The sequence below is a fragment of the Coregonus lavaretus genome (genome assembly GCF_964263955.1).
Source record: "Coregonus lavaretus genome assembly, chromosome: 4".
Taxonomy (NCBI): domain Eukaryota; kingdom Metazoa; phylum Chordata; class Actinopteri; order Salmoniformes; family Salmonidae; genus Coregonus; species Coregonus lavaretus.
Window position 1 is genome coordinate 39,572,714 of NC_139991.1, and position 19,087 is coordinate 39,591,800.

Consider the following 19,087-nt stretch of genomic DNA (forward strand, 5'->3'; position numbering starts at 1 on the left):
ACTTTGAAAATTCAAAGATAATTTATGGAAAAGCGATATGTTTCTGAACGACCCACCATGCTGCCTTGAAAACAACATGACCTAGTGGCACATATTACTGTTCGAAATGAGAAGGGAACTCCTTCCTCACCGCTTTTGCTGTTAATGTCACGGGCCAAAGACCGGTGCCCCGTGGCTTAGCATAATCTAATCCGCCCACCCACACCCCAATAGTTGTAAACATATTGTTTTTAACCAATAAATAAATTGCAAGACATAAAAAAAAAATTAAACAGCATTTTAAAGTATCATTTTTGTTGTTTTATTAAACCTGGATCCACAGACAAGCATCTTTCTTAAAGTTTACAGATCCATTTAGCGGAATTTCATTGACGTACAGGGGTCACTTGATCTTATTTCTCCTCAGTAACCACTCCAGTCTCACGGTGACAGTTATTCCTGAGCTCATCAGATCATGTAAAGTACAAAACGGACTGAGGCATATTCAGTAAGATGCAACATTTATGGTGTTGCAGATATATATGTAGTGTATAGATTAGACAGGATATACCTACAATTCATCCTCTAACATGTGGAATGAAAAGCCATGTCCATTCTATACATAAACATTTCTACATTCTGAATGTTGCACCCCACTGAATATGCACCAGAAAATTAAAAGGTATGAAATTAGAGCCCCATCCAAAACCCCAAATTACAACCAGTCTAAAAACAAAATGGAGGCACCTACCTAGCCTCAGCAATCATATCATAGTTTCAGACCCCCACCCATACTCATAATTTACTACAGTGTTCTTCATTCCTGATTCTCTGCACCTACAGGGGTCCAGGGTTTTGTTCCAGCCCAGCTGTAACAAACCTGAATCAACAAATCCAGGGTTAAATGATTCATTGTTTATTTGCATCAGGTGTGTTAGTGATGGGCTAGAACAAACCCTGTACACCCAGTGGATCCCCAGAGCCAGGTTAGAGGAATGCTGACCTACTATAACCCATCTGTGGTGTAATGGGAGTAGAAAGGTTTTCCCTGCACTGTCCATATACACAAACATTCAGAAGCATTATGTGCTATGGATCTATATATTTATAACTCAACAGCAACAGGAGCAAAAACATCTGCTTCCCAGACAATAAAAATCTTTCAGATATTCAGCAGGATGAAAAATTCAGAAAGTTGCAGATAGAATTATGATCTATAGAGCAGACAATTCTTTATTCTAGAGGCACATTTCTACTTGAATGTTCTGTGACATTTCGCTCTCCTGAACAAGCCCTAAGTATCTCACCTTGAGCTGATGCATTCTGCATACTTTATATAAACTACTTTGTCAGATAATTTACAACAGGGTCCAAACAATGGGTCAAATATGGGATACATTATTCACTGGTACTGTCATCATTGCTTAACTATTGGTGTGCATCTCTCGAATACATGTCCTGGTTTTGTTACTCTATACAGCCCATCCACTGACCAGATACAGACAGGCAGACAACCTCCCTAGCCAATGTATGGCTGATCATGCAGTTGACCAAGCTGCGTGGAGTAATCCATAACAAATCATTTGCTTCCTCAGTGATGAGAAAATCAAACTTAACATCATTAACCCTAAGATCTTTGAAAGGCCTCGAGTTCAAAACGCATACGACAGTAACAAGCACATCGATAAGGATGGGAACAACAAAGGGGTAACATGGTAAAAAATAAAAAATAAAAACCATAAGAGATCCAATTTGTACTCAGACTTTTACTGAAATCTGACAGTCTTATTTCATGGTGTGACTGATTGCCATCTCTGTGTTGGAGACAACAGTGGAACAGGAAGTCACAGGGGGAAGGTTTTAGGTGTTACACCACTCGCCGCACTTCGAAGAACCTCTTCAGGTAGTAGATCTGTCCCAAAGTCATGGCCACCAGGACCAAGGCTTCGAAGAACGACCAGAGAACCACCCTGCTGTTCGTGTTGTCATTGACTGGATGGAAAGATAACCATGACTTAAGTTCAAGACTGGCTGTCAGTACTGACACTGTAGCACACATAACAATTAAGTTAATGGGTACTTAACCACAGTCCATTCCGACACTATTTGCTTTCACGTGCTGTTTCATATGTGGTGTGTAACTCACTGGCTCTGTGTATCCTCTCCCGGACCTCCATGTACTCCTGCTCATGCTTGACTGCTGTCATGGCAACCGCCAGCTCATTGATCATCTCCTCTAGCTTGTTCTGGTGGGCTGTAACAGAACACACAACCAACCAATCAGGAGCTGCATAGAATCAACAACATTCTAGTGAAAATGGCATGCGTGTTAGACTGAACAATAAAGACATGTTACTCCCAAACAAAGATGTGCTTTGTCATAAAAACACTCCACAAAAGTACACTATTAGTCTCTGTCTTGAAAGTCTGAAATCATGCACACAACATATTCCAGCACCTATAAATTGTGAGTTTTTATTTGGGGTTTTTAGGACAGATCTCACATCATTCCCAGGCAACATGTACTAATTTAACTAAAGTAGTGATTTGTGAACATTAGATTGCACTGGAAAACTCATTCAACTCAGGTTAGAGGAAACCGAATGCATTTGGGCAAACATAGCTTCAGATGAAGCCTGAACCCTACCATCCCAACTCTCTCCACCTGGGGGAAGGGGAAACAGTCCAGCACAGTCAAGAGGATGGAGAGAAAGAGAGAACAACAGCACCATAGAGAAATGAGAGGAATAGTATGTGAAAACAGAAATGTGATCATCTGTTAATGCAATTAGCAAATTATAAAGAATAGAGCTTAATTCACACAAATAAAGTCTACCTTCCGTCTCCATGTCTTGTCCCTTGGGTGCCTCTCCGATGTCGATGGTGAACATGACGATCTTCGGTGTCATGGTGGACATCTTGTTGCTGAAGCAGAACTTGTAGGTCCCGTCCATGTGAGCTGCTACTGAGTACTTCCCACTGGACTCTCTGTCTCCTTTGTAGATCTGCTTGCCATCAGGTCCTGTTATCTACACAGGCAACAATATAACACAAATATTTTACAACTCATGGTGCAACATAGTTGTGGTGTGCTGTCGTTCTAACCAAGATTGCAAAAATCATCTGGACCATTGTCGCAACAAATATATATTTCATTCAGTGGTTGGGGGATTGGGGTGGTCTGCACCACATTGTAGCAAACACTTGACATCTTGGCTACTTATAAAGTCCACTAAAAAGATGGATCTCATTTGCATTGCTAAAATTGTGAACTATCTGGTGGAGAATGCATGTGGTGGAGCAGTAGCTATAGTAAGCTGTTAATTTAATGGGGGGGGGGGGTACCTGTTTCTCAAGTTCTGTTAAACTGACAGCTGTTTCAATGACAGCTAGCAGTTAACAATACTCCTGGCTGTATCATTCATTAACAGATCAGTCACTTACTAGCTATTTACCAATTTAGCTAACAATTGATCAAACAGGCAGTGGGTTGACTTTAAACTACACAAAACATATGTAGCCATTCAAAAATAACAAGTATGACTGGCTTGTGGTGAGCAATTATTCGCCATATTCGCTAACATTAGCTAACTACTCGCCACCTTCTTTGCGCAAGTGAAACCAAATCCATAAGGAAGCCCAAATGGAATCTCACCTCAACGTCAATGTCCAAAAAGCCTCCTTCGGCAACTTCAAACATCAGGCCCATCTTGGTTCCTGAGTTGGCCCGCTCATGGAAGCACTCATCGGCATGAGCGTCTATGCTAACGAAGTAGCCGGACGCTGTGGAGGACAAGACCGCAAAAAGGACAACGATCTCTGAAGCAGTGAACATGTTTATGTTTTAGCTAGCGTTACGTAACGATTGTAGATTGTCTGTACTCCCACGATTTCAAACCCACCCTAAAATTGCACATGTATCGTAGCAGGAGGCTCAGAACAAGCACAAATTATAGAGGATGAGATTGGAAACTTCCTTGCTAGCTTTCAGTTAGACTGCCACGTAAGGATTTAAACGGGAAGCAGCGAGGGTCACATTTTGACAGAACTAAGCGATTGAAAAATCGGCCATCCATTCAGCGCGTGCGCAAAAGGAAAGTGTATGTTGTGTCGCATGTCTGGTGACGTTTCAACAGTCGACTAGCTCTGAAGTCTCCAGGGCCGAGGCCGAGGCCTAGGTACTTTTTGTTGCCGTAAAAATTTCTAACCAATGTCCATGTTTTTGTGCCCGTTTTGAGCGGGGTCTGGACCTTATGAGGCATTTTCGCTCGGGGTAGATTGCGGAAGAAAACCACAATAGTTGGAAAAGGCAGCGCGAGGAAACAAGGATTGGAAAAAATGACATCTCGGAGGTAAAGACTGATCATGGAAAACAATCTGATGAGCTAACTAGCCTGTCGGCTAACATTAGCCTAGAACTGTTTACACTTTTAAGATTATCCCAGTGATTTAATGCATGCGATAATCAGTTAACGGTTCTAATCCCCGAGCCGACTAGGTGAAAAACCTGTCGATGTGCCCTTGAGCAAGGCGTTAACCCTAATTGCTCCTGTAAGTCGCTCTGGATAAGAGCGTCTGCTAAATGACCTATTTATTTTATTTATTTATAGTCAGCATTAGCTAGTAGTAGTAGTAGTCAGCATTAGCTAGTAGTAGTAGTAGTAGTCAGCATTAGCTAGTAGTAGTAGTAGTAGTCAGCATTAGCTAGTAGTAGTAGTAGTCAGCATTAGCTAGTAGTAGGAGTAGTCAGCATTAGCTAGTAGTAGGAGTAGTCAGCATTAGCTAGTAGTAGGAGTAGTAATATGAATGAGGTTTTAAAGGTATGGGGCACTCATTATGTAACAAATATTGACATTCAACACCATTCACCTCGATAGTTGTTGTAGTAGTAGTAGTTAGCTAGTTAAGTTCTTTATTGGGCAATGCAATGGGCATCTGTGAAATTGAAGCTATCTTTGAATGTGAACTTTTTACATGCTATCTGCCCCAGATATGCGCCATTCATGCTGTTTGGAGACATGGTATGCTCAGCTAACAATTGTTAACAAGTTAGTGAGAAAATCTAGTTAGCTAATGTTAACTACCATTGGGGGAACGGAGTTCACTGTCAGTTCCAGCTGGGGGGGGGGGGGGGGGGGGGTCAATGCATCTGGTTCAGTTTGGAGGACAGGTCTGTTATTCAGAAAGATATCCAACATAATTATAGACAGTGAATAAATAGAAGTTTAATATCCCTTAATTCTCACATGCAATTTCCCCTGATAAATCACGATTTCCTGATCATCCTCACATCCTTTAGTCATACATCATTGACATTGACCCTCCCCCAAATCAATATCTTCTTTCTCCAGAATTACATTGTTGTGCCCATGACATCTCTGAATACAGACTATATTCAGGCCACATATGTTCTCTAGTCTAGGCTACCGGTGAACTCTGTGATTTATGATGGCTTGTTATCTCCCCAAGGGTAAGTCAAGGGCCCTGATCCCAGCTGGGAAGGTGACTCACTGGCATTTACAATAGAGTTATGATGAAATCCAAATAAAAGTCTAGACAGGATAAGGACAGGTACCTTCATGTTAAATCTGGATGTGGTGTAGTCCATGAATCTGTTGTGGCTGGAAACATTTATTTGTATTTATGCTGTGTAACCTATTACTTCAAATGCACTTAACTAGCTAGTTTACCTGTGATGGTGGTGGTGGTGATGATGTTGTTGTGGTGTTTAGGTGGTTCCACCCCAACATAACAGGGGTGGAGGCTGAGAATCTGCTGCTGACCCGGGGGGTGGACGGGAGCTTCCTGGCCCGACCCAGCAAGAGCAACCCTGGAGACTTCACCCTCTCTGTCAGGTGAGTTACTGTAGCACCAGATCACCAGACACTAGAGCTACCGTAGGCTGGGTTAACACTGATATATAAAAAAGGAGTCTATTTAGTTTAGTTACGCCCAAAGCATACAAAGTAAACAAGAAAATGCTTTCCCCATTATATTGTATTATAAATGATTAGGCAAATTGAAGAGAACATTTCACCATCGCCTGGGTGGGGTGGTTCATGGTTCCCTTTCTATTCTTCCTGTGTTCCCTTGGGCAGACGTAATGGAGCGGTCACCCACATTAAGATCCAGAACACGGGGGACTACTATGACCTGTACGGGGGGGAGAAGTTTGCCACCCTGGCTGAGCTGGTTCAGTACTACATGGAGCACCACGGCCAACTCAAGGAGAAGAACGGAGACGTCATCGAGCTCAAATACCCCCTCAACTGTGCTGACCCCACCTCTGAGAGGTGATTGCTGACACTGGCACAACATGCGTGTTTGTGTGTTTGTCTCCTGTTTGTCTATGTGTATACCGCTCTAGCCTGCTTGTCAGTAGAGTTCTATAAATTGTATTTCTCTGTGTGTGCGTGTCTCCCCCAGGTGGTTCCATGGTCACCTGTCAGGCCGGGAGGCTGAGAAGCTGCTAACGGAGAAGGGGAAGAATGGTAGTTTCCTGGTCAGAGAGAGCCAGAGCCACCCTGGAGACTTTGTTCTGTCCGTCCGCACCGGTGACGACAAGACAGACAGCAACGACGGCAAGCCCAAGGTCACACATGTCATGATCCGCTGCCAGGTATAGTATCATTCACTCTTTTTGTGCTTTACTCCTTCCCTCCCTCGATCAAAACATGGTTCACCTCCCCGTCCTTGGACTTTTATGAATGAGGTTTTAGAGGTGAATGGTGATGAATGTCAATATTTGTTACATTATGAGTGCCCCATACCAATAGGCAGAAGTTGGGATACTATGAGTGGCCCGGAATGTTGTGATAAGGTTGTGATACTGACATAAAAACAGATAAGGGATATTACTGGCATAATGTGTGACCTGTTTGTCTGGCCTTGGGTTTACAGAGAGCTGAGAACTAAGCAGCGATAATGTGGCCTTGGATGTGGCGTATGCCACGGATACACTACATGATGTCTCCAGGAGCGTTTGGAACTGCCGATCGGTGGTCAAGAACGGCGAGTTCATCTCAGCCTTTGCTGCCCTTCAGTCCCTTGACTTTTTGGCCTTGATGGAGACATGGATAAATCCTGAGAACACTGCTACTCCAGCTGCTCTCTCTTAATCTGACTACGTGTTCTCTCATAGTCACTCGGCTCCATCATTTCCTCACATGGTCTCTCCTATCATTGCTATGTGGCTGACACTCAACTACTTTTCTCCTTCCCCCGTTCTGACACCCAGGTGGCGACAAGCATCTCTGCGTGCCTGGCAGATATCTCAGCTTGGATGTCGTCTCACCACCTCAAGCTCAACCTTGACAAGACTGAGCTGCTCTTCCTCCCAGGGAAGGCCTGCCAGCTCCAAGACCTCTCCATAACGGTTGACAACTCCACGGTGTCCCCCTCACAGAGTGCAAAGAACCTTGGAGTGACCATGGACAACACCCTGTCGTTCTCTGCAAACATCAAAGCAGTGACTCGCTCCTGCAGGTTCATGCTCTACAACATCCGTAGAGTACAACCTCACCTCACACAGGAAGCGAGACAGGTCCTAATCCAGGAACTTGTCATCTCCCGTCTGGACTACTGCAACTTGCTGTTGGCTGGGCTCCCCTTTTGTGCCATCAAACCCCTGCAATTTATCCAGAATGCCGCAGCCTGCCTAGTGTTCAAACTTCCGAAGTTCTCCCATGTCACCCTGCTCCTCCGCACACTCCACTGGCTTCAAGTCAAGCTCTCATACACTACAAGACCATGGTACTTGCCTACGGAGCCGCAAGAGTAACTGCCCCTCCCTACCTTCAGGCTATGCTCAAACCCTACACCCTAACCTGAGTACTCCGTTCTGCCATCTCTGGTCTCTTGGCTTTCCCACCCCTATGGGAGGGCAGCTCCTGCTCAGCCCAGTCCAAGCTCTTCGCTGTCCTTGCACACTAATGGTGGAACCAGCTTCCTCCTGAAGCTAGGACAGCAGAGTCCCTGCCCATCTTCCGAAAACATCTGAAACCCTACCTCTTCAAAGAGTGTTTTAAATAATCCCACAGCCACATCTTTTTTTATACTAGCACTGACTGCTGACAGCTTTGCTGATTTTTCCTTTATTGAGGAAAAATTTACTTACTATTACTGAGATATGTGGTTGTCCCCTCTAGCTATCTTAAGATTAATGCACTAACTGTAAATCGCTCTGGATAAGAGCATCTGCTAAATTACAAAATAAAAATGTAATGTTCAAAATAGTCAAAGAACCTCTCACATATCTCTTCAGGTGAAACATCATCATAATGGGATCATCACCAGTAAATTCTGTTTGTATTCCTCAGCATGACCTGAAGTATGACGTGGGTGGAGGAGAGAAGTTTGATTCTCTGACAGACCTGGTAGAGCACTATAAGAAGAACCCCATGGTCGAGACACTGGGCACAGTGCTGCAACTCAAACAGGTATTTATTCAGCTTGCTGTCTCTGTCATATCTCATTCTCCAGATCTTGATAAATGTGCTAAGGCCCTTTGTCTTTCAGAAGCATTATACGATCCATTGATTGCTTGTAATTCTAAACTTGTGTATGTTCTCTCCCCAGCCCCTTAACACCACTCGTATCAACGCAGCGGAGATCGAGAGTAGAGTGCGAGAGCTTAGTAAACTGGCCGAGGCCACGGACAAGGTCAAACAGGGCTTCTGGGAAGAGTTTGAGGTAAAAAAAAACACGTCATTGCATTTCAAAATATATATTTAATGTGGTATTGTTCTCATGTCAGGAAAAGTTTTTATACAGTTATACGTCCTGAAGCTGTATATTCTATGTCCTCTGTCTTTCTCCCTCCCAGACTTTGCAGCAGCAGGAGTGTAAGCTGCTATACAGCCGCAAGGAGGGACAGAGAGCAGAGAACAAGAACAAGAACCGATACAAGAACATTCTTCCCTGTGAGAACACACACACACAAATCCTCCCCTATTTACATTTGAGTCATTTAGCAAATATTACCATTGACTGAGCACCCTGTTGTTGCCGTGTGCACGGCCTGGATATTAGTCTGATTTAAGCATGACTCACTCCCTCTCTCCTCTAGTTGATCACACTCGTGTGGTGCTGAACGATGGGGATGGATCTGAGGCTGGGTCTGACTATATCAATGCCAATCTCATCATGGTAGTAACGGACATCATGGTAGGCAAGACAAACTTATTTTTCACGATTTCAGTTATATTGAAATCGATCAATGATAGCACAATTTTGGGCTCATTCAGTAGTTTATACCTGATTTTAAGTAGAATCCTGTTGAAAAATAATGTTTAAAGTACCATTTATAGTCCTAAAACGTAAGTTGACAATGATACTGTTGCTGTTTCCTGTTGTCATGTATTTGTGATTAATAGCCGAGTGTCAACACCGGTTTTTAATGTACAAATTCATCATCTATATGCTGAAATAAGTCTGATATGTTGAAGACCAAGACATACAAATAACTCCCTACAAACAAGTGTCACACTTGTGTTCAGATTACTTGTATTTTGCTAAATTATTACCAGAACTGCTCACACACCAATATTTCACTCCAGACTGAAATTGATGAGCTTGTTCTACTGTAATCAATAGCGCGCGCAAGTTGATCACTCACATCGATATTGTATTAAAATCAATAGAACTTGGACAATAATCACGGCGACATATTTGCGCTCTTCTAAAAGACAAACCACAACTAACTTGGTTATACTACATACAGTTGAATTCGGCAGTTTACTTACACTTAGGTTGGAGTCATTAAAACTCGTTTTTCAACCACTCCACAAATTTCTTGTTTACAAACTATAGTTTTGGCAAGTCGTTTAGGACATCTACTTTGTGCATGACACAAGTAATTTTTCCAGCAATTGTTTACAGACATATTATTTCACTTATAATTCACTGTATCACAATTCCAGTGGGTCAGAAGTTTACATACACTGTGCCTTTAAACAGCTTGGAAAATTCCAGAAAATGATGTCATGGCTTTAGAAGCTTCTGATAGGCTATTTGACATCATTTGAGTCAATTGGAGGTGTACCTGTGGATGTATTTCAAGGGCTACTCAGTGCCTCTTTGCTTGACATAATGGGAAAATCAAAAGAAATCAGCCAAGACCTCAGAAAAGAATTGTAGACATCCACAAGTCTGGATGATCCTTGGGAGCAATTTCCAAACGCCTGAAAGAACCACGTTCATCTGTACAAATAATAGTACGCAAGTATAAACACCATGGGACCACGCAGCCGTCATACCACTCAGGAAGGAGACGCGTTCTGTCTCCTAGAGATGAATGTACTTTGGTGCGAAAAGTACAAATCAATCCCAGAACAACAGCAAAGGACCTTGTTAAGATGCTGGAGGAAACAGGTACAAAAGTGTATATATATCCACAGTAAAACGAGTCCTATATCGACGTAACCTGAAAGGCCGCTCAGCAAGGAAGAAGCCACTGCTCCAAAACCGCTATAAAAAAGCCAGACTACGGTTTGCAACTGCACATGGGGACAAAGATCGTACTTTTTGTAGAAATGTCCTCTGGTCTGATGAAACAAAAATAGAACTGTTTGGCCAAAATGACCATCGTTATGTTTGGAGGAAAAAGGGGGTATCTTGCAAGCCGAAGAACACCATCCCAACCGTGAAGCACGGAGGTGGCAGCATCATGCTGTGGGGGTACTTTGCTGCAGGAGGGACTGGTGCACTTCACAAAATAGATGGCATCATGAGGAAGGAAAATTATGTGGATATATTGAAGCAACATCTCAAGACATCAGTCAGTAAGTTAAAACTTGGTCGCAAATGGGTCTTCCAAATGGACAATGACCCCAAGCATACTTCCAAAGTTGTGGCAAAATGGCTTAAGGACAACAAAGTCAAGGTATTGGCGTGGCCATCACAAAGCCCTGACCTCAATCCTATAGGAAATTTGTGTGCAGATCTGAAAAAGCGTGTGCGAGCAAGGAGGCCTACAAACCTGACTCTGTTAAACCAGCTCTGTCAGGAGGAATGGGCCAAAATTCACCCAACTTATTGTGGGAAGCTTGTGGAAGGCTACCTGAAACGTCTGACCCAAGTTAAACAATTTAAAGGCAATGCTACCAAATATTAATTGAGTGTATGTAAACTTCTGACCCACTGGGAATATGATGAAATAAATAAAAGCTGAAATAAATCATTCGCTCTACTATTATTCTGACATTTCACATTCTTAAAATAAAGTGGTGATCCTAACTGACCTAAAACAGGGAATTCTTACTAGGATTAAATGTCAGGAATTGTGAAAAACTGAGTTTAAATGTATTTGGCTAAGTTGTATGTAAACTTCCGACTTCAACTGTACCTGTGGATAGATAAGAATCTGTAGTAGCCATTTGTCAACTAGATGGCCAAAATGAAAAAGGAAAGTCAACACTTTTTTAAAAACTGGATAATTTCAACGAATCATCACCTACATAGTGACAGAGGTTGGCTTTCATTTGAGTGATAGCTTGACTGTCAAATCCATGTATTTGTTTGCTGCCAGTGACTTTTATACATAGAGCTCAGAATTATCTGTGTCATTTGAGTTTGAAAATTACCGCTGTGTTCCAAGTCTTGCGAAGGACAGGTGTGTATGATAAAATCAATGGTACCAAACCAAAGATATTAATCTGTTGAAAGAAATCGATTTAGTATCATCTTGATGACTATAAACTTGTATATTTACATGACCAATCTGAGGTAAAAAGGATGTGTAATTCCACACTATTTTATGTGGTGAAAATGCAAGCTTGTGTAAGGTAGTAACACAAACTTTCCACATTAGGGAAATTAGGGCAATGTCAAATTTGATATGGCAAAATAATTAAAATGCCAAATTAATTCAACATGTAAATTTAGGATGAAAGTATATTTTGCCCACTCACAAACTATTACATCTGTTTCTCACTAATTTAACATTTGGAGAGTTTAATAATGCTCTTAAAGATAATTTAACCGGGCGCTCTGTACTAGAGCTTCCACAGTGTCTGTGCAGCAGACGGAACCTTTGATGTCCCTAATCATGGTAAACTCACTTTATCCTGAGGGGACACACACACCTGTCAGACACAGTAAATTACCTCATGGTAATCTCTACATACACATAGACTCAGCTCTATTTTAAACTCAGTCTGCAATTTCCTGTATGTGACAGCTCTACAAAAAGCTTATGCCTATGCAAGCTTACCGTACCAGTTTGTGCTGGATCTTGTCTTTTTTTGTTTTTATTCAGAAAGTGTGTGGACTGTGGAGTGTACTGCTAGCTAACCGATGTGTGCTACTTTGCATTGCACCTAGTCTGCTTTCCTCTGTCACAGTGTGTTCCAATCCACACTACATTCAACACAGCTCCTGTCTCTGTAGAACTCTGTATTCTTTCTCTCTCTAGCCGGAGTTGGAGTCGAAGTGTAACAACACAAAGCTGAAGAAGTCGTACATCGCCACGCAGGGCTGTCTACAGAACACCATCAGTGACTTCTGGAGGATGGTGTTCCAGGAGAACTCCCGGGTCATCGTCATGACTACCAAGGAGGTGGAGAGAGGAAAGGTAACTGGCTGACTGGTTCTCCATTTCGAGCATCTCTGAAAACCAGGAGAGCTGCTTCATAGGTTTATCAGTGTGCATTTTTGCTGAAGTTTTGGAGCAGAAGTATTGATGTCAGTAGACAAATGTTTTCTATTTGTATGTTTTATTTGGTCACCACGTGTGTGTTGTCTCCCTGCAGAGTAAGTGTGTGAAGTACTGGCCAGACATGTCGGCTCTGAAGGAGTATGGAATCATGCGTGTCCGCAACGTCAAAGAGACGTCCGCTCACGACTACATCCTGCGAGAACTCAAACTGTCCAAGGTTGGACAGGTGAGAGGAGGGGACTGTGTTTTTGGAAGTGCACCTTATGGGTGTGTGTTGAGTGTTGACTGTGTGTGAGCGTACGTGATACTTAAACGTGTGTGTGTTCCAGGGTAACACAGAGCGGACAGTGTGGCAGTACCATTTCAGAGCGTGGCCGGATCATGGTGTCCCTACAGACCCCGGCGGCGTTCTGGACTTCCTAGAGGAGGTCAACCTCAAACAGGAGAGCATTTTAGAGGCTGGGCCCATAGTGGTGCACTGCAGGTACACACACACACACACACACACACACACACACACAAGACAGTTGTGTGTATTGTTGCCATCTAATTCCCCCTCTCTCTCTCTTTCCAGTGCTGGTATCGGGCGGACAGGAACATTCATAGTGATTGACATCCTCATTGATGTGATCAGAGAAAAAGGTGAGTGCAAATGCATAATCTATTTGTGCTTTATGAGATCGTCTCCATAAAGAAAGCTTCTGCTTCGTTCAGACCCCATGAGTGTCTGTGTCTACTGTATAACCTCTTCTGTGACTGTAGGAGTGGACTGTGACATAGACGTTCCTAAGAGCATCCAGATGGTTCGTTCCCAGCGGTCTGGGATGGTTCAGACTGAGGCCCAGTACAGGTTCATCTACATGGCTGTCCAGCACTACATTGAGACACTGCAGAGACGCATAGAGGAGGAACAGGTGTGTGTCCATGTGTATGTCTGTGTGTGTTTGTTTGTCAATATGGTTGTAAAAGTATTTCTCTAACCTTCTCCCTTCCATCTGTCTTTAACAGAAGAGTAAGATAAAGGGGAGGGAGTACACCAACATTAAGTATTCTCTGTCTGACCTGACGGGTGGAGACCAGCTGCAGAGCCCTCTGCCTCCCTGCACCCCCAGCCCCAGCCCCACCCCCACCTGCACAGAGTGAGTAGCTACCTACTACGTTGTGGGAAAAAGTACCCAATTTTCATACTTGAGTAAAAGTAAAGATGCCTTAATAGAAAATGACTCAAGTAAAAGTGAAAGTCACCCAGTAAAATACTACTTGAGCAAAAGTCCAAGTATTTACCTTTTAAATATACTTAAGTATCAAAAGTAGATGTAATTTCTAAAATATAATTGAGGATCAAAAGTAAAAGTATAAATCCTCTCAAATTACTTATATTAAGCAAACCAGATGTCACCATTTATTTTTTATTTACAGATAGCCAGGGGCACACTCCAACACTCAGACATAATTTACAAACGAAGCATGTGTGTTTAGTGAGTCCGCCAGATCAGAGACGGTAGAGATGACCAGGGATGTTCTCTTGATAAGTGAATTGGACCATTTCCCTGTCCTGCTAAGAATTAAAATGTAACGAGTACTTTTTGGGTGTCAGGGAAAATGTATGGAGTAAAATGTACATTATTTTCTTTGGGAATGTAGTGAAGTAAAAGTTGTCAAAAATATTAATAGTAAAGTACAGATACCCCCCCCAAAAAAATATAAGGAGTACTTTACACCACTGCCTACTACCAGCTAATATACTGTGTGTGTGTTTTCTCTTTTCTTTCCCTGCGTGTGTGTATAGGATGAGGGAGGACAGCTCTAGAGTGTATGAGAACGTCGGTCTGATGCAGCAGCAGAAGAGCTACAGATGAGATTCACCTTTGACCCCCACGCTGTCCCAGGTAACTACAGGAGCTATGTCTTGAGTTCATTATGTGGTTGGGCCTTTTGCGCCTAACTGTTAGTTTTTTTTGTTATAAACGACCGGAATTCTCTCTCTCCCTCTGTCCCTCCCAGGAATCTGTTTAAAAAATTTGCCAGCTGCACCTGAACGCCTGAGACGTGATCACGATGACTACATGGAAATGAATAACCTAAAATAACTAAAAACTAAAGTCTGAGAGAGGTCTATGAGAGAACCGAGACTAACGGAGGGATTTTGTTCCCTTCTTCCTCTTCTCCTCGTTCCCCCTCTCTCTCCAGGAACAGTAGACCTCTAGTCCCCTAAACCACTGTGATTATCTGGAGCTTAATGACAGAACTTAATAACAAGCCTAAACTAAACCTCAGCCTGCGTTTAGACCTTCTCAGACCAGACCCAGGCTGAGATTAGCAGCACTCCGCTCTCAGCTCACCAGAGGGAGAATAACCTAGCTTACCTGTTCTGTTTGTCTTTGTTCCACCCTCTCTTCTTGCCATACATTTTTCTTTGGTCTTTTTTCTTATTAACCAAAGGAAAGAAACGCATCGATAGTTTGTTTATTGGGAAGTAGTGAGATGAGTGAGCCCTTCTCAGAGTTGAGAAAAAAGGCCTGTGCCAAAATGGTTTCATCCAACATCTCGGCCAATCAGTGGTCTCCCTCTGCCCGGTTAAACCAGAGTGGGGGGGACACACTGTTTGCAGAGAAAAAAGGGATATTTCCAGTGGTAATATTGAGTATCATGTTTTCATTGTTTTGTATCATGTATTCTGTTACTGAAGGAAGACTTCTGGGTATTGTAGTGATGTCCTTTTTTATCTTCACCCCCCCTCAAACTAGAGTCCCAATAACTTCCCAGTGGATTTCTATTCAGGATGTTGGGGAGGATTTTTTGGTTGCCTTTTTAAAGGCATATTTTTGTTGTTGTTGTTTTTGATTACATGTTTTTGTTGACATGTTTTTTGTTGTTGCCTCACTGTGATACTCAGTCTCCCTTGGTTACCATTCCCAAACTCGCACCCAATGTCCTTAACGCCGCATTCCCATAGCAACGTAACAGCTACAGCCCAAGCCTTGTACCCTGGGTGGAGATGGCGGCTAGAACTCCCAGGGTGCCTTGTGTTCCCACTAAGCACTAATGTGGGGTCTGAGGGTTGTTGTTCAGTTCGTAGTTTCTGGAGGTGAGGTGAGGTCGCCTCGCTCCATACTGTTTGTAAGTGCTGTTATGACAACAAACAGAAGAGTTGTCTACAGCACAGACAGTTGGAGACGAGGCTAGAGGTTCATCCCAGGCTCTTCTGTTCCAAAGTTACTATGGACACTGTTTCTGGGGTAACTTGTTGTCTATGCCAGTCCGCCTAGCAACAGGCATCGCCATTGAGATGCGGCTGCCCCAAAAAGTTTTACATTATTTCTTTTTTTAAACAAACATAATGATACTATTACATTTTGTGTTTTTTCATTTCTGTTCTTTTGAAAGATGAATGCCTATTGTGTGCTTCAAAAGCACCACATTAACTTAATTTTCTCTGTTTCGAGAAGCTACCGCACATTTTTGATCTCTGGCAATTTTAGTTTTCTTTGTCTTTGTTGTCATGGAAACTACAGGTCGACTGTTGGCTGGATTGAACTTGATAGGTTAAAATGAGTGCCTGGTCACTCTCTCTCACACACACACACACAATTGCAATCAGTTGCAATTCCTTTGTTCTACATTTGTGTTTCACAGTTGAACATGCAGTTTCAGTCTCTTTATTATTTTGCTAGGTGCATCACACACATTACTTTCTCAAACTGTTGTCCAGATGAAACTAAGTGCTTATTGTCGACTACAGTATTCTGGAAAGGGTTGTTCCCAGGTTGATACATTAATGTAATATATAATGTGTTTTGTATGTACTTTATCATGGTAATAATGCATCTACCCACTTCATTTCAAATGTGTAACATAACGTTAGTTTTTTCGCCAACACACCCCTACCCTTCTACACATTTGATTACTGTTTAAAGGTCTTTTTTTGACACAGCTCATTCCCTATGTAGTGCAGTGCACTATTAATGGCCAGAGCCTTATGAGGCCAGAAGTAGTAACCTTTATAGAGAATAGGGTGTCATTTCAGATCAGCCCTTTAGGTAATGCAGGGAGTTGTCCTGATCTACTGTATGTCCAGGGTTATGTTCTCATTCATCCCCCTTTTCCCCAAAGTGTCCACTTGTTCACTCCCCCTCGTATTGGATTGGTCTGTGTAAGTTTGCTGTCTTGGCAACGAGGGAGGTCTAGAACGTTCCTTTTCTCAGCCTCTCTGGGGCTCCAGGTACAAGTTACCCCAAAGCACTGATCTAGGATCAGCTTTGCCACCCCAAGACATAACCTTAACCATTAGGGGAAAACATTTAAAACTGACTTTAGATCAGTGTCTAAGGGCAACTTCATCCTGTTCTGGGGAGCAGTTGTACTTCTGAATGGTTCGTTTGTTTCTCTGCAGGGTGGAGACCCTCCATTGACTGAGTTAGGGGATCTTTAGTATCCACTGTACTGTGTGTAGTGAGCCTGTTCATTGTACTGTAGGGTGTCTGTGTGTGTGTTTGTCGGACACTAGTCTGTGGCGTGCTTCTGGTGTTTTTATGTATTGTGGTGTGTTGAGATTTGTGTGTGTTAATTTGTTGTGTGTGTGTGAGAGAGAGAAAGAGGGTGTGCGTGCAAGTGTGTGTCCAGAGAATACTGGTGTTACAGCTTCCTGCTCCTCAATGCCTGGTCTTCTCTTCTGAATTCTGTTGTTTTCCTCTGATCATGATGACATTTATTATTCTCTTGTTTCCTGTTTTTTTTCTGTCACGTAAAGCATTTACATGCATAGATGTGCCTCCCTATGCATATGTATTACATGTGTTGGTTATACTCTGAGAAACCAGTGCTCTTCAGTCTCACCTCCATACTTAACAACCGAGAACACTTTAATGTGAACTAGCATATGAAAAATGTTGAACTCAATGCAAACAAACGAAACAAACTATATTTTTTAACTTGTATATTGTACATGAATATCTTGTAGAGGAGAATGTACTTACTTAAACATATCTAATTGCCAATAAGATAAACTGTCTGTGTAATCTAATAGCTCTCTACCCTGTGTCATGGAGTTGGAGCTTTCTCACAAAGCTTAAGAGGTTTATCGTATTTCATTGCAGGTAACCATGGTAACTTTCTTGATAACAATAATAAACGGCAAGCTCATGCCTCAAAACGTCTCCCTCCTGTTGTTATTGACACTCCAATTTAATAGAACGACATCACACTGCACAGTCAGTCAGTTACACACTGATTAAAGCCTTGAAGCCGTCAAGCTTCACTAATGCATTTACAAGGATGTCATTTTAGGTTGGTGCTCGTTCCTACAGAACCATGCAGCCAAGTTGATGAAGCCCCCAGCTAAGTGGCAGTGTAGTGCCAGCAGCAGAGGTCTGACCAAGGTGCATTCATTAAAGAAACAGCACCTTGATGCTAAAGCATGTTGGCTTTTAATGATAAAGTAGCACTTTCCACTAATTATTTTCTCAGAGCTGCTGAGTACAGCACAGCAGCTCTTGCATTTAGCTGTGGAAGCCTGCCAGCACTGTTGAGCAACCATTGATCTTGTGGTGTGCCCAGTTTCCAGGACTGTGTGTGTCCGTGCCTGCACGCGAGCGAGCCCCTAAGAACTGACTTTGTATCCGTTTTTGCTCACCCCAATAGTAACGTTAACAACAAAGGATTTAAACAAGAGATCTGACCTTAGATCTGTTCTTAGTGGGGACAGCCTTCTCCCACTCTAAAGGTAAAATAACTGTGTTGACAGTGTGGTCATAAGTATATCGACACTGGGTACCCCAAGGAAACTCCCAAATGTAACTGGGTGAAACGGAATGGGAATAGTTGCCTGGCTCCCATGTGCTGTGTAGCCTAAATCTGGGTCTCTGTTATGCCATAATCTCTGACCAATCCTTATTTCTTCCCTCCCAGTCTATGAAGGCAGCAGTGTGTTTTACCCTCAGTAACATAGATTCCTAAGATGATGGGAACGTTCTTTCTGCTCTGTGTCGGATCCTGTCTCCTGCTGCTGGTTGTGCTGAGGCCTCGGAGGCCCAGGAACTTCCCACCGGGACCACCGCCTGTTCCCATATTTGGGAACGTTCTGCAGCTGAGCATGAAGAATCCTATGGCTGGCCTGGATAAGGTAAAAAAACAGAACGAGCACTCGAGAAAGTTGCAATGTTTTTATTTTGGGGTTTTCAAAGGTGAAGTAGGCCATGAACAAACATGTAGGCTTTAGCTCAGTGAGCTAACAGTCTGCTGTATTGTTTTCCAGCTGTCCGGAGAGTATGGTGAGGTGTACAGCCTGTACCTGGGCTGGAGGCCTGCCGTGGTGCTCCATGGTCTACAGGCGGTACGGGAGGCCCTGGTGACTAAATCTGTGGACTTCGCTGGACGACCACAGGGCATGATGATCAACCACGTTACAAAGAACAAAGGTAGGATGTGTTAGCCATGCAACAAGAGATTATAACA

General features: G+C 42.9%; 3 protein-coding genes across 3 annotated transcripts in view; 2 read left to right on the forward strand and 1 right to left on the reverse strand.

Moving 5' to 3' along the window:
- Positions 1 to 285: 285 nt before the first annotated feature.
- Positions 286 to 3,990, reverse strand: LOC311128158 (transmembrane emp24 domain-containing protein 2-like). The gene is made up of 4 exons (XM_084160144.1): positions 3,635 to 3,990; positions 2,816 to 3,008; positions 2,126 to 2,233; positions 286 to 1,971 (listed from the first exon to the last, which is right to left on the reverse strand). The coding sequence occupies exons 1-4, from the start codon at positions 3,812 to 3,814 to the stop codon at positions 1,847 to 1,849; spliced, it is 606 nt and encodes a 201-aa protein (XP_084016270.1). The 5' UTR covers positions 3,815 to 3,990; the 3' UTR covers positions 286 to 1,846.
- A 121-nt stretch (positions 3,991 to 4,111) lies between these two features.
- Positions 4,112 to 17,790, forward strand: LOC311128649 (tyrosine-protein phosphatase non-receptor type 11-like). The gene is made up of 16 exons (XM_084160845.1): positions 4,112 to 4,331; positions 5,712 to 5,834; positions 6,078 to 6,272; positions 6,406 to 6,598; positions 8,298 to 8,417; positions 8,557 to 8,670; positions 8,804 to 8,900; positions 9,047 to 9,144; positions 12,392 to 12,550; positions 12,729 to 12,860; positions 12,964 to 13,118; positions 13,209 to 13,276; positions 13,397 to 13,548; positions 13,643 to 13,773; positions 14,424 to 14,523; positions 14,639 to 17,790. The coding sequence occupies exons 1-15, from the start codon at positions 4,318 to 4,320 to the stop codon at positions 14,491 to 14,493; spliced, it is 1,821 nt and encodes a 606-aa protein (XP_084016971.1). The 5' UTR covers positions 4,112 to 4,317; the 3' UTR covers positions 14,494 to 14,523; positions 14,639 to 17,790.
- Positions 17,791 to 18,590: 800 nt separating this feature from the next.
- LOC311127416 (cytochrome P450 2D15-like) overlaps positions 18,591 to 19,087 on the forward strand; it is a gene marked incomplete at both ends in the record, with an annotated part of 3,783 nt that continues 3,286 nt past the window's right edge. The window contains 2 exons of the mRNA XM_084159264.1: positions 18,591 to 18,755; positions 18,888 to 19,050. Coding sequence (XP_084015390.1) covers positions 18,591 to 18,755; positions 18,888 to 19,050 — 328 coding nt within the window. The remainder of the gene's footprint in view (positions 18,756 to 18,887; positions 19,051 to 19,087) is intronic.